Here is a 27,825-nt window from a genome sequence, read left to right on the forward strand (position 1 = left end):
CAGAGTGATCCAGCCTTAATCATAAAGCCCTCGGTTCTCATCTGAAATGGGTCTTTCAAATCTTTAAAAATGCAGGACAGTTTAAGAGTAATTTTTGCCCTGTGGCAGTTATAAAGACATAGTTATTATTTAGTGAGGCAGCTAACAGTCTAGTGGACTGTTAATCTAACATAATACCTTCATAAGCACAGTGGGGGTTTGTTTTCTATACACTGTAAGTCTAAAAAGACAAACAGTTTTCTAAGCCACATGAAATTTTAAACTAAAAATAATTATGAAATGCATAAAAACTTTTTAACTATATTTGTTTGCTTTGAGACACTCTACTCTTTTATTCAAGGACTATGTGGACGATTTGCCTTTTCTTTCTGCCTCACGTCACAGCCTCCCTTAGGAGCCCCAGGATTCTCATTGTGCCTTTGGATTCGCAATGGTCCCAAATTATCTGTGCTAACATTTGACTTGGCACAGCACAGTTGCCATATTTTTACAGTGTGATGTATTTATAGTAAATGGGAATGGAAAATAATTTTACTGCATTAGCGTTATGTCCTCTGGAACATGAAATGTTGCTGATGGCATAGTATTTTCTGTATAATTTTTTCTCATGCTTTGAAGTCACAGATCTCTCTGCTCCCCTCTCTCTCAGATAGCAGCGGTCCATCTAACAGTCTGCATGCAGACTGCAATACTGCTGAGAAAGAAATGGGGTGGTGCAGTTGTTGGGAGGCGGGGGGCAAAGAGAGAAAGAGAGAGAAGAGAATGAAGCAGTGGATCACAGTCACGGGAGAATTGATTCATGCAGGTTTCCCAGCAGCCATGTTTTGCTCTTTGCTGCTAGTTTGATTCTCAAAACATTATAGTGAAGCTTCTGTTCCAACCTGCCATGGGTCAGCCGAAAGTGTAGCATTCCTAGTCATGTTTCATCTGGAAACCAGGTTTAGCACATGGGACTACAATCAGATGTTTTGAGAGGGGAAACAGACAGACTTTTCTCTTTCATTTTTTTATTATGAAAATCAATTAGCAGATTTATTAGAGAATATTTGCAGGTATATCTATACATATATATTAGTAGTTATTTTCCTTCATTTTGGATGCGTGAGCACAGCATACCATGTCTTAGGAAAACTATTGCTAAAGGACATATCATACACAGTAGTAGCTAATATCTATAATAATAAAAATGAAAAACGTTAGTAAAATATTGAACAAAAAAGAAAATAATAAAATGCTGTGTTGAAAAGTCACTTCACAGTTTTGTTGCTTGCCTTCATGCTGGCTAAACATCAAGTGGGACCATGCGTAGTTTGAATTAAGAAATAGAGGTCATCATTTACATACGTTTCACAGTACATTCCATTACCCTTAGGCATTTAAAGTGCTCACTGTGTAAACCAGATTTAAGATACCAACTGTAAAATGCATGAAGATAATATAGATGTACACAAAAGCCCCCTGCGATTCCAACCAAACACATGAAGAGCTTTGGATGGAATTGTGTCCATGTCTGTAGGTTCATCCGACAAGAGTCAGTGAGGATTTCTTTACAGTCATATTCTTTACATACAATTTACAAATATTTACAATAAAATGTGCATGATATGTGTTGAAAAAAAGATTTTATACACAGAACTGATGGGCAGTGGCATTGCTGACGCAAGTCAACCGAAAGGCCACTCTACAGAGAGCGCAGACTTCCCATGCATGGAAAATGCGAGACGCTCTGCAGTTTTCCTTTCGTGCAGCTTGCAGAGTCTGATGATATCAGCAGTGTGACTCATACGCCAGCTGAGTGGGCTTTATAGAGATTGGACACGTAGATCCAGGTATAACGGGTTCGAATACAGTCACGATAGATGGATGAGGCGTTGTTCTGAATTTAGCAAATTACAAAGCCATAAATCAGCAGAACTCTGATGAAAGAGGGGATTTTTATACTGATATGACTGCATAAACCATGCAGAGCAGAACTGCTGTCACCAGTAGGGAGGTGGTAAATTATAGCACCATTTAAGGGGATGAATGTGTTGGTGGGGCATCCAGGGAACTAATATTAAAATATTAATCATATAAATCAATCAGAGTTAACAGGCTGAGTCATAATATTAACTGACAGCAAACCAGAAACTATAAATGACTGATGATATTGGTTTCTGTTCTATTGCAATGCTTGTCACAGTATATCATTAGTATATATTATAGCTGCTGTATAAAGGGGGTGGGATATAATACTCTTCTACTTATTTATTATGTTAGTTTTCTACCTGCGCTAAAATAATTGGGTGAAATGTTAAAATTCATATCTGAGTGTTTAATACCCTTCTTTTTAATAAGTTGCTTTTTACTGATTATAATATGTCATCAAAAATGCTTAATTTACAAGTCTAACAAAATAAACCATATGAATTTCGGTCTTATTTGTATTCGTTTTCTGAAATGTTGTTATGTAATGCTTTTTTTTCTCTTTTCTGGCGTACCCTGTTCAAAAACTAGCAAACCAGCATAACATGGAAAAACAATGTTGTCCTGAAAACATATTAAAGGGGCTCTTTCTCACATCAGTGTACAAAGGCAATCAGCTGGTTGGATAAAAATATAATGCTATACAATCACGGCCCTTTGAAGCAAGAGATTTCTTTTGTCAAAGGCTGATTTGCAGTGTGATTGCATTCTCTTACCGAAACTGAAACAGGTTGGTGGTGTTCCTATAAGGGTCACTGAGAACACGAAAACTGAATTGTTCCAGCCCAAAAACTCCTGTAATGGCTGGTGATGTAAATGTTCGGTTTCTTTATCCTAAAACTATTATAACTTCGGGTGACCATATTATATATACTCTTTGATGTTCACATTAGTCTCTACAACTAGGGTAGAAGACTTGCTTCCTCAATTTAGTTTTGCTGCCAAAATGCACCTCCTGCAATGCATTCATTTACTGATTGACTACATTTGTTATTGTCTCAGATGAACAGTTATAAAATATGAGCAGTTCATCCTGAGAAACGTAAAAAAGAAGAGAGAGATTCTGGCTCACTCTAAATTATTAGGGAGGCCAGAAGTGTCTAAATTTTGAGCAGCTGAACACCAGAGATGATGATGGTGCTGATGATTACATAAGCATGTGTGCATCTGCGTGAAATATGAAGAGTCTTTATGCTTTCAGATTTTTGATCTGCTTTGATGTCACTGCAGGTAATCATTTTACAAAGCATTCTATGGTATTTTGCTAATGTTTAACAAAATCATTGTCTTAATTATTGGTTGGTATTTTTTTAAGATATAAAGACATGCAAAAGTAATCCTCAAAAAGTTATGAGGACAACAAATAAAAGTGGATTCTACACAACCTGTAATAAAGTATTAAAAGGTGGTTTGACTATTTTGTTATATAGTCTCAAACTGATGCTACTTACTCAACATTTGATGAATACATGAAACAAAAGTTTAGTTGTCATTGTGCAAAGTCTTATGTCTGGATACCATCTCAAGGTCGATATGAAGCCTGACTGCTTTATTCAATAAAAATGTTTGCATCATGAATTTAAAAAGGACTGTTTAGCAAGAGATTGCTGTCTGAATTATTCTAAGACATAAGAGATTTCTGTAATAAAAACAGAGAAGGCAATATGAATGGGCCAGTGCTTATTTAGGCCAAAGACTGTGGTGAAGGATGAAATTTAAGCTGTCAGTGTAAAATTGTTATCGGAAATAGGCATGAAATGTCAAATAACACCATTTCCATTCATTCCCCACCCCCTCAGTTCCTTTTCTTTGTTATTTTATCACTCTATCTCTCTGTGTTATCTCACCATGTCTCTAACAAGCACTCTACATGACGCTGCATTTCCCTTTCAGCTTGTCAGCCCTGCTTTGCTTCCCAGAACGCTTGCCATCGATGTTCAAACTCATGTTCCTCTTCTTTTCCAAGTTGAGAAGCTCCTGGAAAAGCTCAGTGACATTGTGGTTAGTCTTCGCCGAGGTCTCCATGAAAGCACACTTCCAGATCTTGGACTGGGCCTCTCCATCCTCGGTGTTCACTTCCCGTTGAGTCTCATCGCTCTTATTTCCAACAAGCATGATGGGGATGTTCTCTACGTTGCCTTTGATAGCAAGAATCTGCTGGTATATGGGCTTTAATTCTTCCAGGGATTGCTTACTAGTGATGGAGTAGACCAGGATGAATGCGTGCCCTTTGGAGATGGACAGACGCTGCATGGCAGGAAACTGGTGGCTGCCGGTGGTGTCTGTGATCTGCAGGGTGCAGACGCTCTTGTCACAGCTGATCACCTGCCGGTATGTGTCCTCCACCGTCGGGATGTAGGTGTCCCGGAAAGTGCCTTTCACAAAACGGAGCACCAGGGAGCTCTTCCCTACGCCCCCTGCTCCAAACACCACCACACGGTAGTCGTTGCTCTGCTCGGGCATCTCGGGCCTTCAGCTGTGCCACTTGCTTTCTAGACCTAATAGAGGAAAAAAGAAACATTTAGATGACTGTGAATTGTACAGGGGCTTTTGAACATTTTCATTCCAAGTATCACCAAATTTACCCCTCAAATAATTTTGGGTAGAATCAGAAATCAGAGTTAAATTAATACCAAGTAACAAGTTAACTGAATAGAACTTTAAATACTGAAGTAGAAAAACTGAAAAGTAAAATACACTCCAAGCATCACTCCCGAATGTTTTTTTAGAATGTATAAGGACCGTCTTCCTAAAATCTATATATTTTAATGTACCCATTTATTTTAAGATTGATTAAATTGATTCATATTAAAACAAACATCTTCTAAAATGAGTATTTTTCTCAGGATCTTATGTTTATGTTCAGTTATTTAACTTTAATGGCAATTAAATTTTCTTTTCACTGCCATTAAAGTGAAATAACTGAACATAAACAAGGGAACTTGAGAAAAATGCTCATTTTAATTTGGTAAAAGATTTCAGACGGCACCTAGAGGCTTTTGTATCTGAACTCTTCATATATAACATGTGACCCTGGATTAATAAAATTTTTCTTTTATGCCAAAAATCATCTGGATATTAAGTAAATATCATGTTCCATTAAGATATTTAGTAAATTTCCTACCATAAATATATCAAAACTTAATTTTTGATTAGTAAAATGCATTGCTAAGAATTAATTTGGACAAATTTAAAGGCAATTTTCTCAGTATTTAGATTTGTTTTACACCCTCAGATTCCAGATTTACAAATAGTTGAATTTTGGATAAATATTGTCCGATCCTAATAAACCATACATCAATAGAGAGCTTGTTTATTCAGATTTCAGAGGATATATAAATCTCAATTGCGAAAAATTGACCCTTAAGACTGGTTTTGTGGTCCAGGGTAACATATAAATGTAAAATATTTGACAAAACAATTGTACTGTATTATATTGTCATATAAATAGTATTTTTAACATTTTTATTTAAAATATGCTTTATTTACGTATTAACTTAAACCTTATTAAGGATTTAAAAATCCTCAGTAAAACTCTTTTACTTTGCACTTGCTTTTTTGGTTACTTCTTTCCCCCCAAAACCTTTAGCTTATTTATTTAAAATAAATAAAATATTAAATATAAATTATTTATTTAACATATTCATAACAGTTTTCCCCTTTAGCTAGTGAAGGAGACAAAGTTTTTCTTTTTTCCACAAAACTACACAAATATTTGTTTTATTATCTTTTATTTTTAAATCACCAAGGCTCTCAACACAATAAAATACTGTAACTGTAAATAATCTCAGGATTTATGACCAAGGTAAATGTGTTAAAAAATTTATAATCACATTTATTAATATTTTAAAAGTGAATATGTTAATTTTAAGAAGCCTTAAAAAAAGAAAATCATGAATGTTTTTTCCAAAAATACTTTCCGCAAATCCTCTAGCATCCACATTGTAAAATGCTAAAGTACATTGTTAAGCATGACACACAGGACAGGAATGATTGAAAGCAAAATAAAAATTAATCAATCACCAAACATGCTGATGAATGCATGGTTCTATTTCTCAAAATGAGTAGCCATCTCCACTATGAAACCTCACGCCTCAAAAAATAAAAATAATTAAATAAATAAATAAATATAAATACTTAAACATCACATTTATTCTGATTGGCTGTCAATGTGTCATGTCACACAGTGTGTTCAATACATACACACTGTGTGACCGGAAACATTTAATCACATATCCTATTTAAATCCATTATGCTTTAAACATTTATCATGATCATAATTTATTTACTGGATATTTATCTAATTCAAAATTATAGGTATGATCCACAAACACGTTTAGAGATATTTTGCTTCTAGACAGGACTCAAGTGGCTTTTCTAAAGAAAGAGACATGAGTCTTGTCATCCATCATGCTATTATGAAATCACGATGCAACTCATCATAATGTATCTGTGCTTTGCCCTCAGACAGACTCTTGCTTTCGCTGCAGTTTATAGCAGTGCATTATTTATTGCCTCAGAGCCAAAACAATCATTCTAAACAGTTTTCTGCTCCTGAGCACTAGCATTCAGATTGAAGCACTATGTATCAATCTGAAAGTAAAAGAGGTTTTCGATTTTTTAAATACACTTTTATATGTGCAATTTAATGTTTGCATGAATAATTTAGTCCAGACACAGACCATATCCATCAGTGTCAGCGAACCATAAACATAAAACACACATCGAATTGTGTATAGATTATGCAGAAGCAAGCAAGAACACAACTTCCAGGCTTTAGACTGATTTCAACTTCAGTGGTCAATACCTCAATTTCACACCAACAGATGAGGGATACTGAAAGACACCTCCAATGAAACTACCACAGTTCTATCCAAGTTTCTGCTGAACTTGCATATTCCTACGATGGCAGACATGACAGACATTATTTGTTTCAGATACCTTTAGCTTATTATAATACAACTTGATTCAAAGCTATATTGTGATTATTGTGTTTATTTCATTAGTACTGGTAATTTTATGCATTTGCTCAATGATACAGTGTCTGTGCTAGTCTTTTTAAAGTGATGTATGTGCACACTTATAAAAATAAATGCTTTATAATTGACATCTAAGTTTTCACCCAACAAATAGAAAATTTTGAGAAATTTAGCATTACATCACTTGCTCACCTATGGATCCTCTGATAAACATCTGATAAAAACAATAATCAACCAAATAATCAACATCTCCATTCCATTAATTTACATCTGGATAAGCTGAATGCTGACTGTTTATAATAAACAAATCCATAATTAAGACATTTTAACTTTAAACAGTTGCTTCTGGTCAAAATACAAGTTCTTAATCGACAATAATGCTTCCCCCAGTGAAAAAGTCCATCCCCTGTTGTCCTCTCACATCAAAATGCCCCAACATATTTATTTAAAACTATTCTAGATTGCTTTCACTAAACGGTGATTGATGTGTGCATATTTCTCTCCTGATTCAGACAAAACAACTTTGCCATTGCAGAAAGTAATATTATGGATAGAGGACTCATATTTTACTACAAACACACAACTTTTTACTTAACAAGAAGTTAATTGTTGGACAGGAATTGTGCGTTACTTTGGATTATTGCGATGATTTTATCAACTGTTTGTACTTATTCTGACGGCACCCATTCACTTATAGAGGATCCAGTGGTGACCAAGTGATGTATTTCTAAATTCCTCAAAATCTGTTACAATAAATAAACAAACTAATTTACATCTTGGATGCCCTAAAGTGTACATACATTGGTAACACTTTATAATAACTGCATGCTATTAATCATTAGTTAAGCATTAGGAAACAGTTAATTCATCATTTATAAAGCATTAATTGACATTTATAAGCAGTTTATAAATACAGATATAAATGCTTTATACCTGATTTAAAAGCATATCTATAATGTGTTTAATAATTGTTTTTTCATACTTTATTAATGATCAATTTATCATTTCTAAATTAAGTATAGCATTATTTACACACCAGTTATTAAGGAGTTGTCAATGGTTCATAAGATCACTTAGAAATTGTAATTAAATGATTAATAAACTATTTAAATGTGCATTCATACATATTTTTATTCAGACATATAGTAATAGTTACTTATAGTGTTAATAAATGGTTTATTAACATGTATTTCTACTGTAATTCACGGTTAATTCAGGTAGTTATAAAACATATGTTGTTGTTAGTTAACTATTTTTGTGAGCTCATCTAAAGTGAGGACTATTAATGCCTTGTAAAGCTTTTACAAATGAGATTTAAAGGCTGTTAATATTTCTATGTTCTGTATCACTGTGTGGTGTTTGTTTCCGTTTTTTGTTTAGAAGATAACTGAGCCTTTAAATATCCTTTATAAATGCTTTACAAGGCATAGCTAGACTCACTTTAGATGAGCTCACATAAATAGTTAACTGACCACTACTAAATGCTTTATAACAACCTGAATTTACTACATTTCTTGTGATCTTATGAATCACTGGCAACTCCTAAATAACTGGTTTGTAAATAATGCTATACTTCATTGAGAAATGATAAATTGATCATGAATAAAGTATGAAAATACACATTATATATATGCTTTTAAATCAAGAATAAAGCATTTATATCTGTATTTATAAACTGCTTATTACTGTCTATTAATGCTTTATAAATTATGAATAATCTGTTTACTAATGCTTAATTAATGATTAATAGTGTGCAGTTATTATAAAGTGTTACCCATACATTTTCAGCAAATTTTCATTTTTGGGCGAACTATTCCTTTAACATCTATGGAATCTTTCCACTGTATAAACCCTTTTGGAACCTCCATTGTCTGATGAAAAATGCCTTGCATAATTTTTACTACAGTTTTAATGATTGTACAAACAACTACACAGTGAATCTGTATCTTGCCTATGAGTGATCTAAATGAATGTTCGTATGTCAATTCATGATTTATTTGAACATTCTGCAAGTGCAAGGTTCCATAAAGATATTAAATATTATGAATTATATGATGCGTTTTTATCATTATTTGGTGTTTTGGTGTAACAGAATATATGGATATTCTTTAATGTTCAGAAATCACATTATTTTTCAAATACTGTACATCATTATAAGTGTACTCTATGCCCCGCCTCTCTCAAATGCATCGTTTTCTACAAAGTCCCACCTTCTGACAAGTGCAGCCTTCTCTGATTGGCCAACTGACACAGTGCATTGTGATTGGCCAAACACCGCAAGCACTCATTGGAAATGTAACACCCCTTTCCATAATCACGAGCTTCATCTTTCAAAATAAATGTAGAGACATACACACAGCATCTCCCTGACACGGCTTCTTCAACACTAACTGCGGTTACTGAAACCACACCTTCTTTCTTTGCGTGTACATCTGCATGGCATTACGCAAATATTTCCACAACGTGAGGTAGAGATGTGGGGCCGTGTTTGAATGAGCTGTTATTGGGGGGGGCATGGCAGAGTCTTAACTTTAATATAGAATATCTCTTTGGATTTGAGACTTTAGTCTTTGCAACTTTACAGATCTCCTTCATGCACCAAGAGCTTGTAACACTCCAAAGAGAAAGAAAAAACTTAAATCGCATCATATGACCCCTTTAATGCAAAATCCAGAGTTTTGAAAGTTGGACATCCTATTACAAGTGATTACTTTTCTTTTTTTTTGTCAAAAACGTTTTGTGTCAGAAAAATCACATCAAGGTTCTGAAAATAATTATAATAATTAAAAAAACTATGTGAAACCAACGATGTCTCTCAAAGCTGGCTTGCTTCATATTTTCATCCAGCTTTGTGACACCAGGCTACTTGCACTCAGGGCTTAAAGTGCAGCGACATGCTTGGCAGGGTGCAGCAATCCCAAGAAGCCCTGGTGTTTCTCCCCCCCTCTCTCACACTCTGCGCGCTGTCAAATCAATGAGCAGAGGACACTGAGCCTTTGATCAATGCTAGTGTCTGCGGATTTCAGGCCTCTGACAGGCTTGTGCCCCCCTCTCGCCCCTCTTAAGGTGTCACACTTGTTTCTGTGCTGTGATTGATGTCAGTCTCCCTTAGAGTGCTGTGTTATCTATTCTATAAGTCCTTCGCGGAAGGGCCGGAGAGCCACTGAGCTTATTAATGCTGTTACAGCGTCTCGTTACTCTAGCCAAACTCTATTATAGATTAAGTTTGGCACGAGGAGAGATTATAATGCATGTCCCTCATTCAAGGTTCTCCCAAGCTCTCTCACTGCAATGTGCTGATGCTGCCAGATTTGGGAATGACCTTGCTTTTACTGAAGTGAATGTGGAATATATCACTCAGACATTAGGATTCGAAATGTAATGTTTGCTGAATAGCACACAGGCGCCGTGCCTCATATTTTTAAACATTCATAGTAAATGGAAGTGCAGGCTCAGTAAGCTGGCGATTTTGTTTGCAAACCATACACTCCAGGACCATGCACACAAAAGTCGGAAACAACAGTATATGGACAAATGACCCTATTTGCTTTCTGAGCTTATTGTGAGCAAATCATTGGTGCATGTTATTCCAAACAAATTAAAAGTTCTTCGTAGCCTTGAATCAATATGTAATAATTTGCTGTTGTTTTGAACAACTTTCCTTTTCTGCTGATATCACACTGGCCTCGCTGGATAATGTTTACTAATAGGATTATTTAGGAGCTATTTCAATAAACTGACATTCGGTCTGGGCAAGCGATCAAGTTTACTCTCTTGTTGTTAGATGCTGTGACTACACTTTCTAGATACAAAAAGCATCTTTCTTGAGCATCTTTCATTTGTATGAATTATTATTATTATTATTATTATTATTATCAAATTTTAAATCACATACATTCACTTCTAAATGTCACATTATAAAATAACAAATTGTGAACAAGGGTTCACATTGGTGAATTTGAATTCAATTAGTAATGGAAGTAGCAAGCAGGATTCAGAATCGCAGTTTGTAAAGAAGAAAAATGTAACAAAGGAGAATTCAAACAAAATAATTAATATTTTTATAGGAATTATAATCTTTACAAACAACCACTGACTTTTACCTATCTGAATTATGTGTCTAAAAATATTATAACTAGTTTTTGAAGCGATAATTAAATATTTTGGGTGAGTTACTACATTTATTAGACATGCAGTAGAATTGTGACGTAACAAGTGATAATTGCACTTTCAGTTTAGAGAACGTAAGAGTGTTTCAGAAAGCGGGGCAAATTGAGAGAGAAAACTGTAAAAGAAATTCACACTGTGGATTGATAGATTTCAGTTTTTCTACTTGAAATTTTTCTCATTTAATTCCTTGTTTCACTTGCCAATTCTTCATAGTTATGATGTTTACTAGCAATTTCTGAGTAAAACTTCTGTTTGCACAATATTTTTTTCAGTGTAGATAGATAGACAGACAGACAGCAATAGAATGACTGATAGCTGCATTTAGCTGTTTTTGAAGCATGTGAACAGCCCTTTGAAGTGAATCACTGCATTGGATTCCATAGGACACCCATCAAGCCGAGTCCAGCCTGAGTCTGCTCTAATCTGAGTCAGAAGCTATGCAGCATAATACTCTCTAAAGAGTGACCTTTTCTTTATCAGTCAAACCAGGCTTTCACTCTGCCATAACTGGCAGTTCCATTGTCATATCCCCATGGATACATACTGTTTATTCTACTGACGAAACAAGGAATTTCTGTTCAGAAATTACTCTTATCCTGTGGGAACCAGATATGCCTCACTTTACTGCATGCTAAATACACTGACAGGTCAGTGTTCCGGGAAATCAAACTTGAGTAAGTGTTGGTTACTGCATGTGCAGACTGAAAGAGAAAGAGAGAGTGGGACAAATAGGAAGAGGGAGGGGTACGGAAATGGACAAATAGCCTTGGTGCCATTAAGTGCATGACTTAATATTATGTCATTATCTATTTCTTCCGGTGCAAATAAAAGCTAAGCAAACTGGGTTTTGTAACTGTGATCAAAATTGATATTTCTAAACAATAACCAATTTAAACAACAACAGGGCAAACAGATCGATGAGTGTATATACGTGTTTTGTTTGGTGGCAGTTCTGATATAATATCCAGATGCACTGCAATAATGAAGAAATTTAATTTAGAAGTGTTTTTTTTTTCTTACTGAATACAAAGAATTTAAAGGGATAGTTCACCAAGAAATGAAAATTCTGCCATCATTTATTCATCCTCTTGTCCTTGACTTTTCTTCTATGAATTCTGAATTTACATATTACAGTTCTGTTTGTTAGTTTGTTTGTTGGATTTAAAAAAAAAATAAAAGGTAATTGTGATCATGCAATTCTGAAAAGATAAGTCTGAACTGTAAGATAAAACATTGAGGGGAAAAAGATTCTGAACTGTGTAATAAAACGTTGCAATTACTTTTTATGCTTTTTATTCTGTGGTGGGGAAACAACAGTATTGCAAGATCTAGATACTGATAATAAAAAAGCCAGATATAAAGTCACAATTACCTTTTTTATTCTGTGGTGAAAACAGACTTCCATACAAATTTGTATGACTACTCTTTCTTTCAAAATATCTTTTTTTGTGTGTGTGTTTCACAGAAAAAAAGAAAGTCATACATGTTTGGGATGACACGGGGGTGTATAAATAATGGCAAAATTGTAATTTTTAGGTGATTTACTTTAATTTAAATGCAAAATGCCCATCACTCTATAAAGTTATTATTGTCAAGAAATCACTGCTGGGTCTTTATTCCACAGATGTGTGTTTGTGTATAATAGTGTTTACAGTATAGCAGCTAAAAATTTGGACTCATAAGGGGAGCAGGGCTACAACCTATAAATACCCCATATACCATCTGCCATCTCTCTGAGCCAAATATTGCTGGATTAGCCCAGACTCACTCATTCAGATGTGCAGGGGCATAAGAAAATGCATTGGATTTTTTTTATACAATATACATACTGACGGGGCAAAATTAACCTTATAGAGCATATTTAATAAACACTTGACATGCTACATTTCAAAGGAATAGTGCACCTAAAAAATGCAATTATGTCATCTGTCAACTGTTTTTGTTTATGCAATAGAATAGTCAGTAAAGTTAAACTGACATCTTTAAAATATATTTTCTTCCACTTTTTTGTGTATTACACAGAAGAAAGAAAATCATACAAGAAAGACATTATGGGCAAGTAAATAATCACAGAATTTTCTGTTTTGGGGTGAATTATAATAATAATAAAGGATTTTAATATGCATAAAACAGTTTTGCAGAAAGACAGAAAGACGGTAATCATTAAAATCATTTAAAAGTAACAACAAGCAACTATCAAAAAAGTCATATGTTAACATAATACCTCACACCATTTTGGCACTCTCCAAACTCATGATCTTAGAACAAATGACTATACATGACAGCTTCAGCAGACTAGCTAATTGCTCTGTTGCATTTACCTTACCATAAGTGTTCTGTAGTTTTACTGTCCCTGCATGCCAGCATTGGAAGAAACCTCTCTCTTGCTCTTGTTGATCACTCTGTCAAACAGATTGCTCCTCTGTGGACTAGGCTTAGAGGCTAATCATTGCGCTTTACCTCATCTGCCTGCTGAATGTGCTTCCAGTGACCCAATTCAAAGGATTTAAAACTCCCAGCATGCATCCATGCCACAAAGCAAAGCTCCGCAGCTGAGGGACAGAGTGCATGAAGGTCTGATATATTAGCTCAGAGATCATGTCAGATCTTTGAACTAGGTAAAGACCCCTGTAAACTGCAGTTTATCCTAAGATGATAGAAAGGGTTTTTTTTTTTTTTGTGCTTGATCCCTTATACTGGCCTACGCACTGACAGACAACCTGCATCTTGAAAACCTTAATACTTAGATTTACATTTAAACATTATGCTCAAATATTACAATGCCTTGGGGTGTAAGGAGCTAAATCAAATGCATTAATTGTCCTCCACAAATTAACTTGATTGATTTACTATCATTTGCAAATGACTGGAGGTTTGCTGCCTGATAGCTTCAACATGTGTGTGGTTGAAGGCTGGTCCGGTTGCTTAGTACCTTTTTTCCGTTAGCTGCTACACCTCAAATTAATTGTTAATAACATTGCAGCTCTCTAGGCAGAAATTTTCCCGGCTTTAACTGGTGAGGTTAAGTGGGTGGTAAATGTGTATGTGTTTATATACTTAATCGGTTAATCTCAAATGAGCATGCTTATTAAATTCATCATAAGCATTTCATAAATTTCAAGGATAATTGCAGTCTTTATGAGAATGAAACTTGATCTCCCTTTGAGCTACATCGGTCTTCCAGGTAAACCTTTAATATATTTAAAGAACAAATTAGTTAACACAGATTTAGACAGATTTCTTAACATGGGGTGTAAATCAGATAATATGATCTGAGATTGATACTTTTAGCAAGTTATATTTGCTGATACCTCAAAACATGCTGTGTTACATTTGCTTTTTGATTAGATTCAGGGGTCTGGAATTGATATAATTAATATTATTTGACTTTTTACATAACCAGTTACATAACTGACAAATGTACCTAAAATATAACATGAATATTTAATTGAACTCCCGTAAAATAGCAAATCCAGTATCCCAACTGGGAAATTTACACAAAATATATACTTAAACTTTTTAATTAATATAAAACATAATGATATAATTAATCACCTGATGGCAGCTCATTATTGGCTTGTGCAATGAGAAAAGCAACGACATCAGTCAAATAGCTTTTTCAGTCTGAAAAATTTGAAAATCTAGTATCGACTCCAGCTGCTGAAAAAAAAATGCATTTATATATAAAATGTTTTTTATATATATATATATATATACATATATATATATATATATATATATATATATATATATATATATATATATATATATATGAAGCGTTTCATTGTTACATCATTTTGTTTGGCGTTTGATTGATCCATTAATCCATACTGATGTATTGTTTCTCCCCTAATGTCTAGTCTATATTACAGTTTGCTCTGAAAACAACCATTCATTTCCTTGTTTACATCACACAGGAGGTTGTGGCAACTAAGTGACATTAGTTTTCTTGGTTATACATTCTGCATCTGTCAGTGAGTGCACATAGAAGCAAAGCCTCATAGTAGTGGACTAAAAGAAGAAAACATCTTGTCAAACTGCAATCCAGGCCCAGGCTGTGCTCCTAATTGGCCTGCTCACCATAAGCTCTTGCAGGGTTCTCTCGGCCTGAGCTCAGAGTTTTTAGGAGCAGCAGAGACCAATCTGTCACTATAGATTTCTAAGAGAAAAGAACAGGCCCGATATAAAGTAGACTCACCAGGATAACACCTCACCCCTCAATACAATAATACACTCTTAAAGGTGTCCTCAGTACCCTATACCCTTATAGTGCTAGGGGGGCCATAAAGTGCACTCATTTAATCCCACAATGCAATTTAAAGGTGAAACAAACATACACTCAACAGCTAGCCACTAAAGTTGGGGTTCTCAGCTCTGGCCATTGAGGTCAATTTTTCTTGCTCCAACTCAAATCAAACACACTTTAACAAGCTAATGAAGGTCTTCAGGATTATTAGAAAGTTACAGGCATTATGTTTGATCAAGGTTGGAGCTTAACTCTGGAAGTGGACATAGAGGGCAAGAGTTGATAACCCCTGTGCTAAAGAATACCCAACCACTGTGAAAACGCTGCCGAATGTAATCTTGCACCTTGAGAAGATGGTCTCCATAGCAGCTCTGGTGATGTGCTGTTTCTATGTGCATTTATGCTTTGATTTGAAAGAAAACAGCGCATCCTTGTGGGGCGACTGATACAGAAGAGCATTCGCAGCATAAGGTGATGTTGAGAGACACATGAGGAGACTGTTGACAAAGGAATTATTGAATAAAGTGTCATTTTAGTTTTATTCGCATACAAAAGTATTCTCGTTGCATCATAACGTTACGGTTGAACCACTGATGGCAGATGCTTTTCATACTTTTTTTGGACCTCGACAGTGTTATCTTCTTGGCAGTCTATGGGACAGTCTCAAGCCTTCCAGTTTTCATCCAAAATATCTAAAAATTGTGTTCCGAAGATGAACGAAGCTTTAATAAGTTTGGAACAACATGGGGGTTGGTGATTAATGACTAAATTTTAATTTTGGGGTGGAGTATCCCTTTAAGCATTTTTTTCTATGCCTACTACTTAAGTTGTCATCTCACCTTATTGCACATAACATTTACAGCTCTTTTTATTTTTCCAAATGTACAGCTTTTATTTATCTGCAAAACTTTTTAATTAGCAAATAATGACTGAGTGCACATTTAAATCATAGAGGCCAGATGAGGTGAGGATGTCTAAAAAGGCTTTAACATCACTAATATTACTACTTCTGTTACTAATAAAAGCATAGGCTACTGGAGAAGTGCTTCCCCGTTTTCTCATTCAGCTCTTTCCAGCATTCTATTATTGCCTCTGGTGCAATACTAAAAACTGATGCACGTCTATGAATTAGTCTCCATATAAATTGCTGGATTAGAGTCCATTATGAGCGCAGCCTGCTGCATCATCTTCCGCAACAAGACTACCATGTGGGTCATGCATTGGCTCTGTACAATGAAATATTATTATACTAATGCACCCAAGAGGACGTCAGCAGCGCGCGGATCCTCTTTCTCAATGTTCACATTGCACAACCAAATCAGACCCTTTAGCACACTATTGCTATACGTCCAGACGTTTAATGATGCAAAGTGACATGAATATAGCCTACATACATTTCCATTTAAATGGATGGCAGATCTGCTGGTTTACTGTTTGTCGCACACACTCGTGCGTTTATGAAACATTGAAAATTAAAATGTATATACTATGTAAAAGCCATTGCGCGTGTAAATGGAAATCCACAAGACTGCAGGCAGTTTGCACTAGTGTATCTTATACATTTTATATCATCATGAGGCCAAATGTTGGACACACACAGGAGTAAACTATGAGTTCAGCGTCACCATATCATACGCAGTCGCAGCCCGTTTCATTCATAAAGAAGCGACTCTCCAACACCGGTGGTGCGACGATTCACATGCCTTGATAGGCTAAGTAAAGCCAGGTTTTATGTAGATTCGTGCTCAATATTTTTTCATTTGTTGTTACAGCACATGCCATCATGACAGTCATGGTCAGTGCATCTAACGATTTCCACACAAACCGAAAATGCTGCAAGTATTCAGCATTCAAAGTCTAAACGAAAACTGTTTAACGCTTGTCCGGGTTGCTTAGGCTGTTCTTTGTAAAAAAAAAAAAAAAAAAAAAAAAAAATACACAATATGCCAAAGACACTACATGAATGAATTGCTTTCAAACGTCGGCGCGCGATTCGACTCACCTACCTGAACTTAACGTTTCCCGCGTGACTGATCTCTTTGAATGACAGGACAGATGAATGGCAGCCTGCGCTAATAAGGAACTAAAGCATTTTAGACTAATAATGAAAACGTGATAGAGTCCAATCTCAACGGCAGTGCTCTCTCTCCCTCTCTCTGTATCGCACTCACAGATACACACACACACACCCCTCCTCAGAATCTCCACTTGCTTCAGAAGAAGGTGGGAAATGTTTAACATATTGCCTTTGGTGGACAAATAGAAGCACCTAGAGCAGTCTCTCATTTTACTGAAATATAATACAAACTACTCCTAAAATTCTGTACAAACCTAAAATTATTTAACATTTAAAGCACTGAAACTCAAAATGTTAGATGTTTCCTAATATAAAAAAGCCCAAATATAAAAATGTAAACATAAAATGTATAAAAATGCAAATAATTTTAAATGATTGCATTAAAAAATGTTTTTATAAATGTTAAAACATTTAAATAAATATAATTAAAAATAAATTAAATTGTTTTTTTAATAAACACTAAATCTAAATAGACTTTTTATAAACAAACGTACATTCAAAATAAACATTGCAAATAAATTAATTTTAAAATACATAGAAAATAACTTTAAAAATGCATTCAAACAAACATTAAAAAAATAAAAACAACAATTAAAAATGTAAATTAACACTGAAAATTTAAATAAACACATTTAAATAAACATTTAAACTAAGGTAATTCATTTAATTTTTCTTTTTTAAATACAGCATCAAAATCTAAAAATTATCAAACCATTGAGGTTCCTCAGACTGCCACTATGGCAGAACCACTTTAAACGTGCCTCAAATATTGTGTACTCAAGATATTTCATTATACATGTTAAGTGTCTTAAATAGAGGTTTTCCATAGGGTCCAGGCAGTGTGAAAAAAATTTAAGGGATCCCCTAATGGTGTCTCAAGTACATTTTAATTTTTACAGTGTTTTGTGCGCCTTCTCTCTGAACCTGGAGATGCTTTGGCTGTTGCTAACAAGGCAGATAGAAGAATGTTAGTCCCTGTCACAGACTGAATCTTTGTGTTGAATCTTAGTCGAAGATGGTGATAATGGAGCTTCTTGCGGCAATTCCATTTTCTTCGTCTGGCAGGCAGCTAGACTTGGGAAGGGTGGCCCATAATAATCTCAGTTTAATACAATAATCTTTCAGAAAGCACATTCCCGTAGCTGCCTGAATATTGTGTATAATACTTAACAGTTATTGGTATCAAACAGCACAATTACACAGTATCAAACAAAGACCTCACCAAGTAAAGAACTCAGACCAGTAAGCATTACATCTGTATAAACTAACACTGGGGGTTCATTAACCATGCATACTCTTTTCATGTCGAGAGATGGAGGCGGTAGACAACCAAATATAATCACAACAGACAGGCTGGGGTGTACAGTTTGATAATAGCTTGCAGGAAGCAGGAGGCCAGGCTGCAAACAGCATGTGGATATTAGTCACCTCATAATAATGTCTGCCTTTATATTCAATACTCTCCCATGCTTTCATGTCTTTCCCTTGCAAATTGAAATAAATTAAATTGTGAAAAGCCATGTGAAATACTAAGCAACAACAACACAAACAAAAAATTGGTTAGGCTTTAGAGCGGATGATTTAAGTAGCCTAAGCAATTTGTTTATTTCTAGGGGGTATTCAGACATTTAATTTTAGGATATTCTACAGTGGGCAAAGATATTTTTATGCATTTAAGCTCCTCTCTACTGTACAATGTGATTAACTAATTAAAGATTCTGATTTATTCTTGGTCTTGACAGATAACATCAGCTGTCACATTAAATCAGCGGTACAGTTTGTCTCCCTCTTCCTGTAAGAATCAGTACTACATTGCCAAAAATGGATATACATGAATACTTTCAGTTCAGGATGTTGTTCATTTCTTGTTGGAACTTTCTCCCTTTTGATTATCCCTTGCCTGGCCCATTATCTCAAAAAGTTTAAAGACAACCTATACTGAACCTGCTCTTAAAAAAATCTAAGTGTTGAGTATGAATAAAATGCTTCAACATTATAACCATGGCTCATATGTCAGTGAACAGTTTACTTGCTACTGTAACAGGTGCACTGAGAATAACATCTCCACTTCCATTCACATAGTCCTCTTACAATAAAAGGTAACCTGAGAACGCTGTTCCACTAGAGCTCCGCTTTTAAATGATTAAACAATCATGCACACCCTTGTTTACTTCTTGCTCTGAGTCCCAGTGGTACACCTTAACTCCCACTTGCACTACAACTGTTGCCTCACTTGAACAAATATTGCATATACTGAGTGTCATTGCCTAATTAAACACTATGGCAGATACTTGACCTCTGTATTTGCACATATGGTCTTGCATATTAATATCCAAATGCATACACTCTAAAAAGGTACAGTGTTGAATTTTTTTCTTTTTTTTTTTTTTTGCACCAAATTTTCAAATAGTTCTATCTCAGCCAAATATTGTCATATCTTAAGAAACTATGCATCAATGGAAAGTTTTTAAGATAACAATCCTTGTGATTGGTTTTGTGGTCCAGGGTCACACACACACACACACACACACGCACACACACACACATATATATATATATAATGTAATACACACAACGTTCTGCTGTTTTCATTAATGCTGTAAAGAAACAATCTTCATATCTTGATATAGTACTGTAAGAGACTAAAAAGGATACTGAAACAAATATTTGAAAACAGACACGTAGTACAGCAGGATGTAATATCCCAGGTTTGTCACGTTCAAATGTTCATGCTATCCACAGCATATGTATTCTGAGCTTCTTTCTAATGTACAGTATGAAAAAATATTATTTCAAGCACTGCAAATATTTACTGCATGTTTAATTTAAAGGTAAATGGTGCACGGACTCTTTTTTTTTCTCTCCATCAATAAGAACATCAAATGACCAAAATAACCACTAACATTACACACTTTTACAATATACACATCAACACCAAAGTTTGTTAGTGGTTTATTTTAATGAAACTCTTAATAAGTTACATAAATTATTTCAAGACTAGACAATCCAGGCTTCACAAACGTCACATAGTGAATTCCTATCTTATCGAAGTTAATCATTCACAAATATGACAATTCAGTTTTTTGCTGAATGTTAAACTTGTGACAGGTGTAATAAAAAGAGCAAAAGTACACATATTATCTATTGTTTCCAAGATTTCCAGTTATAAAGAATGACTGATGAAGCAATGACCTGTTTTCTTTTACAGAACATTGCAGCTTGAGGAAGTAGAAGTCGTCTTCTCAGGTTCAGCATACTGAAAGGGTGTAAAATGGTTTCATATTTCTCTGTCTATATGGAAAAAAAACTGATTAACATAACAGCTTTGTTGCAAAACAGTTTAACATCCAAAAGGAAATATTACATGGCTTCTAATACCCATGTAGTGCTTTGATACCCTAACTCTGTTTAATATTACACTGCTAATAGTTATTCATAGCAAGGCTAAAACTGGAATATAAAAATCAAGGACCATGTAGAGTTATAAAAACAAAGTGCACGTGAAGCTAAAATTGTGCCTGGAGTTTTAGTCAGACAACTTGTTGCACTCAAATTCTTACTGTTACTCTGCAGAAAAAGAAACTACACTGTCCACTGCATGTGTATATATATATATATATATATATATATATGTGTATGTATGTATATATATACACACATATATACACACACACACACAGACTGTATTTCCAAGCTGCCCTTTTTTTTCGGGTGTCATTTTCTTTCCTAAATCCATAATACAACAATGACCCAAAACAGCGGTCTACAAAATCAGCCCCTATATTTACCAGTCTTAATCTCTCATCATGACATCTTTGATTCATAACCCTCAATTTGCACTGCATACCTTTTCTACTCAAATTCCAGTAGAAATTTTTAATGCCCCCAACAACCCTGACTTAAGAATCCAAAATGGCTGCTCAGTGCATCAACAGTAAGTCAAACTGGTTATTTGCTCTTCTGTATGTCCGTCTCTAATTAACAATATGTACTTTTATATGTTTTAATGATTGGTACTGCTAACAATAGACACTTTCATTTTAGTTTTATGACTTGTACTGGAGCAATGGCAACTTGGGTACTCAGACCTCAGACCTAAGCAGTTCATACACTAAATTACTTCCTGTAGATCCCTGGAGCCATAATTGGGCCACCTGAGACACCTACACAAAACTGATCCTTCAAAAGTCTGAAGTTCAAGACCATAAATATCAGCATAAATGATCTGTTCAAGCCTAAAAGCACATTATACAAAGGAAGATATGACATGGAAAAGCACACTAATGCACAGTTATCATCCAGAGTCAGCAAATTCAAAATCGTATACCAAAACATATGTCGGTCAAGGATAAAACAGATATACTAAAAAGACAAAAGTAAATAATTTTTCCTAAAACACAAAACTAAGTTCCAAGTATTGTAAGAAAAACAAACTATTAATACAAATTTAGACAATGTTTATATATTTAATATATATATTTATTTAATGTTTTTATATTTAGGCATAGATCCTTCCAGTTTAATTTATTAAAAGACAGTGACTTCAACAGTTCCTTCATTGGTCAAAGTGCTAAAATATAGGACGAACAAAGAATAGTATCCCAAAAACATTTGTGGACATTTAAGAAATTCAAGAACATTTAAGGGCCGTTTTCGGGTGATTGTGCTGCCTGGCTCAGATGCAGTTAGTGGGTTAGTGACAAACAATATGGCAGCCAAAAATAAAAAGGCAAATGTAAACAAGGCTCCTGGTAAAATGATTCTTCACATCATTTCCCTTTATCACTGTTCAACAAAGTGAAGCCTGTTGGAAAAAGGCAGAGGAAAACAGAACTTGAGTTGGATCATGAAGACTGATGCAAAACTAAATAAGTCAAGTATTACAGAAGACAGAGCCACTAATTTAATAAGAGACAGAGTGAACTGATGATGGATTTCTGATGACAGGACGTTATGGTTTACCTTCCTTTGCCACACTCTTGGCCTTTCCACTCAAGTCGCTGACAACATTGTCGAATGCTGCTTCATGTTTGAGGAAGAAAGGTCTCACCATACGTGTGTATATGATCTGAGCACCATTCCAGGAGACCGGAACCATGCACCACAGCAGAAACAGGCACTGAAATACATACATGTCAGCTACACATTTGCTGCCAGTGTTCAAAAATATGATTTCTATTTCAAATAAATGCTGTTCTTTTCGCTATTCAAACGTTCAATTCAATAAACAAACTAAACATGTATCACAGTTTAAAATAAATATTAAAAAAAATAATTTCAGCAAAACTGATTTCAACATTTATAATAAGAAATAGTATTAAAATACCAGATCAGGAGTGATGCCTTTTTAAAATAGAACATTTTAAAAAGTAATATTTCACCATTTCACATTATTATTTAATAGCTACTGTATTTTAATGTATTTTAAGTGGAATTAAAAAATATTTTAATAATAAAACACCTTACCTTCCCAGCATAGTAAAAGGGAAACCAAAAGAGGAAGATATCAGAGAAAAATTCAGCTACACTGAAGAGTCCATAAACCACCCAGTAGATTAGCCATTTGGTGTCATCTTCTTTATTGTTGGTCTCAATGGCTTTGATGCTGCATGAGAAACAGAATAACATGTGAAAACAGGCCAGTCATTGTGGGCTGCTCTCATTATTGTGCTGTGCAAACACATCTGTGCGGTTCTCCAGGTCTAACATCTGCCCCCAATATGCATACTAGACATTTGTGAAATTTGACATGTCATGCATACTTACGAGGCATACGCTGGGTATGCAAAACCAATCAAGTTGCAGAGAAGGGATGCAGCATATCCAAATAACAGATAGAGTGACACAATAGATACTGCACCTGCAGAACATACAGAGACACGTGATCACTGCCATTGATAAAATGAAGAAGGGCATTTAGGGTGTTTGGTGTCCTAACAGGATGCAAAAAGCACAAATAAAGGCTGATTTGTGTGTTTATGTGATCATAGGGAAACATGTCTTATGTAGTCCAGCCACTGCAATTCTGCACAGACACTTGAGAACATAGGCTACTACATGGTTAAAAATAACCCTTCAAGCTCTTGGGAGCGGCTAGAAAAAAATCAGATATGATAATGGCACTTAATAGATCATTTGCTGGATGTTCCTCAATAAAGCAGGGTTTGTGTGTGTGTGTGTGTGTGTGTGTGTGTTAAAACAAAGAGCTGCAAATGCAACAGGGAAACGTCAGATAGCCCTCGGGGTAAAAACTGATCGTGCGGCATCGGTTCTTGTCACACAAACACGCGAAGCAGAGTATAACTAATGTTTGATTTTTGGAAGCAATTTGATGAATCGAGTAAACCGATTCTCAAAACCGGATTACTCAACGAAAAAAAACTGAATCAGCTTCAACTATTCATCGACTCAATCTATGAAGTGTCGGTTAATAAAATCTTAATGTAAAACTTTAAGAAACAACAAAACGTGTCTACAGTTGAACTTAGAGAACACAATATAGCCTACCAGGTCATGTCGGGGAACTAGTAATGATATAATTATTAATCTCAGCAGAAAGCAAAAGATCCGCTGAATCGTTGTTTTGTTCAGAGTCCCCACTTTAAAAAAAAAAAAAAAACAATCCGTTGACTCGGACTTTCCTTGTCTTATCATTAGCCTATGACTCCCAGAGCCCTTTGCACCCAGATACAACATTTAACAAGTCTTTAAGGGTAACACAAACTTAAATCACGTATTTAAAGAATAAGTTCATACTTTTATTAAGAAAATCAATAGATTCAATTGTAATGTTTACAAAGAAAACATTTAAACTCACACAAGCCCAACAAAGCCTGGCAGCTGATAGCCAATACAACTTAAATACATAGGTTAATGTATTCCTGACTAAATAATTAAAGATGCTGCTTCCAAACCAAAAGTCTAAAACCAGTCACGTTACCTGTTGCAATGTACCGTTTCTGAACTCCAGTTTTTTCCTCTAAAACCGCTAGAAAATCCGTTACCACATTCTTCTGCTTATAAAACGCTTCGTGGCGTTCTGTAACACTATTGAACATTTTGTCCTTCCTCGTTTATAGTACAGCTAAATGTAGTGACCACTGCCAGAGCTGTAAACTAGTTTTTCAAGCCAAGCAAACCCAATTTCCAAGCAAACTAAAACTAGCAGAAAGTTTGTTTCCTTTACAGCAGCACAGGACTGGCTCATTACAGGCGGGTCTACGGGGACCAATAGAAACTAATAGCACTGTATGATTCCGCCTCCCTCACAGGTGATTACGATTCTGTTGAAATGCTACGTAAATGTTGCTTTTTGACTGAGAACACAATAGCTTTGAAGGAAGGAGGCGTTTAGCAGATCTTTAAATTAAAGTATGGATTTCTTTAATAAAAAAAATAAAAAATAAAAAAAACCCACCCCTTGTTGTACTGCCTCTCCGTTTACCCTATGGTTTAGCCCACTGCAGTCCTGTTTGAAGTCCTATTAGCTGAGAGTCAAAATATACAATTTCTAAATTATAATTTAATTAATTAAATTTTAATGTTTAAGTCAATCCTAAAGGCTGTTTCGCCACGGGTTCCCTCAGCTTAATTGTCATTGTCACTCTCATCAGAAGCTTTTTTTTAATTCTCGTTTGACTTTTGTTTGTATGTAGATTTAAAAAAAATCTAAGGGAACCCTTGGCTCCAACTGATGAATTACATAGCCTATTAACTGCTTCAGTGGGCTGTATAAGATGAAACCATCTTGTTTTACAGAACAATGGAGTCAGTCAGGGATAATTTGTTTAAGAGATTAATATCTGGATTTCATTTTACTATATCCTTATTCAACACAAAAGCTTTCAGTGGTGCTAAAACCCATGATGATAATCTAACCAAATGTATTAGTATAATTTTCTTAGTGAATACAATCTTATTGGCAGGTGAACTCTGTTTATTATTATTATTTATTTATTTTTGGGGATATCTTTCCACCTATACTCTTCACAGCAATTTATGGAGAGAGTGATAAGCCAAATGAGTGTCATATATAAGATGTCTCACATTAAGAGATAATCACTGTGTTTACTGGTACCACCTCACCTTTCCTCAGACCCATGTCTGAGCAGCAGTTTGTAAAAAAAATCATAAAATGTTCCATTCCATAATTTTTAAACTGGTGTTTTATAATAACAATTCATTCAGCTCTCAGCCAAAGCAGGGTCTTGAGTTATGACAGAAGCAACTATACAACTTATTGATATGAGTGAGATTATCTAAAAAAAATGTTTGTTTTTTTATTTAAAAAAAGAACATTTCCTCACAAATAATAAAAGTCATTTTATTATTAATTTAACTCATAATAATAATAATAATAATAATAATAATAATAGAATTCTAAAATATAGATTTTTATTTTTAGTAGGCCTATCCAATATTTATAATAATAAATGTTTTTTAAAGGAATGCTTTTTTAAATTAATGCTTTTTTAACTCATATTCTTAAAGGGGTGGTTGACTGTTCTTCTTTCTAGGCTTGATTGTGTTTATGGGGTGCAGTCTAACATGTTTTCATGCTTCATTTTTTTTTAAATGCATTATTTTTTACATAATTTACCACACCAGTCCCTTCTCTGACAAACACCTCGATTATTTCCTTTTATTTAAATCCCCTCCCTCAGAAATATGCAATGGGCTGAGATTGGTCAGCTGGCTCAGTGTGTTGTGAATCGCTTAACTGCCTTGAGCGCGTCTGAACATCCCATCCCTCAGAGAGAGATGCTTTAGAACTTTGTTTTTTTTTTTTACTTTGGGATCCATTAGAAGACTTTTTTAGAACAGACTAGTTTTCTCTTCCTCTTCTCTACAGCAGCACACCATGGCCACGCCCCCTTTGTTGTGTGTTCCCGTGGGCGGGGTTTATCTTGGGTTCATGACGTAACGGTCCTGGGAAGAAGCTCTTTGTAGTCCCTTACCAACCGTTTTTGTAGGCATTAAACTGCCAGAATTTTAAAATACGATATCTCAGTTTGCACTGAACTTTCAACAATGCAACTTATGCTCAAACAGAAACATTACACACTAACTAACGTTAAAAAAGTGAAATCGCAATCAACAACCCCTTTCATAACGACGTACCAAAGAAGTTTGCTTAGATTTTGACTATGATGATTTGATCATATGGTCATTTATCCAAATGACACATATTATATACTACAATAAACTATATATTATACTATATATCAATCAACTTTTATTCAAGACATAGGTCCATAGAGACAACAAAATACACATATATATATGTGTGTATATATATATATATATATATATATATATATAAAACAATAAAAAAAAACATTTAAGGATGATGCAGACAAGGCATCATTAAAAAACATACAGGCTTTGGGTCCAATGTTTCCAAAAGCAAGATGTATACCTTGTGTCACTCTTAGAAACATCAGCTATGGACACAATTATCATATTCTTAGATGCTGTTAGCCTGCACATGAATCTATACATAAGATTTCTTAAAACAGTGTTAAAAGTGGGTACATTATTATACACAAACATTTCATTGGCACTACACCACCTAGGAATTTTAAGCACAATTCTCAGTGCATCATTATAAGCCACTTGAAGTTTTTTCATTTTCGACTCACTAAAATTACATCACAAGTGGGCAGTAGAGTAGGTTTTGAAGAGTGAGATTTTAACATCAAGTGTGCACATGTGGAATTTATGTGCCAGCATGTTTGCCTGCCCATACAGTTTTCCACACTGACGCTGCACATCATCATTATCTTCATCATCATCACAGAGGTCATCTCTTATCACATGTCCCAAATATTTCGTTTTCTTTACAGCCTCTAGTGGTTCACCTGCCAATGAGAAAGAAGGATAGACACTATATAGGTCTAACTATATAGCCTACTAAAATAGTGGGACAATTAGCTATAAATGGCTGTTACATTTTATCGTTATATAAAGAGAAATTAATCATTAAACATTTAATGTGTGTCATATTACCTTAAATTACTGTGTAGAAGTTCAATTAAAACAGCACCTAAAATAAAAAAAAACATTTCATTAAACCAACGTTGTTAAAATGAGGGACATCATGAACGAAGATGAACGCCCTCCCCTGGCAAAATGACAGATGTTTTAAACATGAGCAGCTAAAATATGCAAGAAATATGTGCATAAGACGTTTTTATGAAACCCAGTTAGGAGGTGTTTAAAAAATGAAGATTAGTGGCATATTGCAAGATTTTTGATATTGACACTAATCCTACCTAACGTCGATATCAAATATCTGTCAATATGTAGGAACAATTTAACAAATTTAATGTAGAAAATTTAGTCAAACACATATTCAGGTGTGATTTTCTGGTTTACCATCATCTAAT

At 34.8% G+C, this 27,825-nt stretch overlaps 2 protein-coding genes across 3 annotated transcripts; both read right to left on the reverse strand.

The window, feature by feature from the left end:
• Positions 1-990: 990 nt before the first annotated feature.
• On the reverse strand, positions 991-17,515 carry LOC127951294 (GTP-binding protein Di-Ras1). 2 transcript variants are annotated; one of them, XM_052549107.1, is made up of 2 exons: positions 17,367-17,515; positions 991-4,463 (listed from the first exon to the last, which is right to left on the reverse strand). In XM_052549107.1, the coding sequence occupies exon 2, from the start codon at positions 4,426-4,428 to the stop codon at positions 3,832-3,834; it is 597 nt and encodes a 198-aa protein (XP_052405067.1). In that variant the 5' UTR covers positions 4,429-4,463; positions 17,367-17,515; the 3' UTR covers positions 991-3,831. The 2 variants fall into 2 exon arrangements, with proteins under 2 accessions (XP_052405067.1, XP_052405068.1); XM_052549108.1 differs by lacking the exon at positions 17,367-17,515 and adding an exon at positions 13,441-13,534.
• Positions 17,516-21,894: 4,379 nt separating this feature from the next.
• LOC127951296 (receptor expression-enhancing protein 6) lies at positions 21,895-24,653 on the reverse strand. The gene is made up of 5 exons (XM_052549109.1): positions 24,378-24,653; positions 23,204-23,297; positions 22,904-23,042; positions 22,400-22,556; positions 21,895-22,241 (listed from the first exon to the last, which is right to left on the reverse strand). Exons 1-5 carry the CDS (start codon positions 24,493-24,495, stop codon positions 22,207-22,209), a joined length of 543 nt encoding a protein of 180 aa, XP_052405069.1. The 5' UTR covers positions 24,496-24,653; the 3' UTR covers positions 21,895-22,206.
• Positions 24,654-27,825: the final 3,172 nt, after the last annotated feature.

This window comes from Carassius gibelio, chromosome B2 (assembly GCF_023724105.1).
Source record: "Carassius gibelio isolate Cgi1373 ecotype wild population from Czech Republic chromosome B2, carGib1.2-hapl.c, whole genome shotgun sequence".
Classification (NCBI taxonomy): domain Eukaryota; kingdom Metazoa; phylum Chordata; class Actinopteri; order Cypriniformes; family Cyprinidae; genus Carassius; species Carassius gibelio.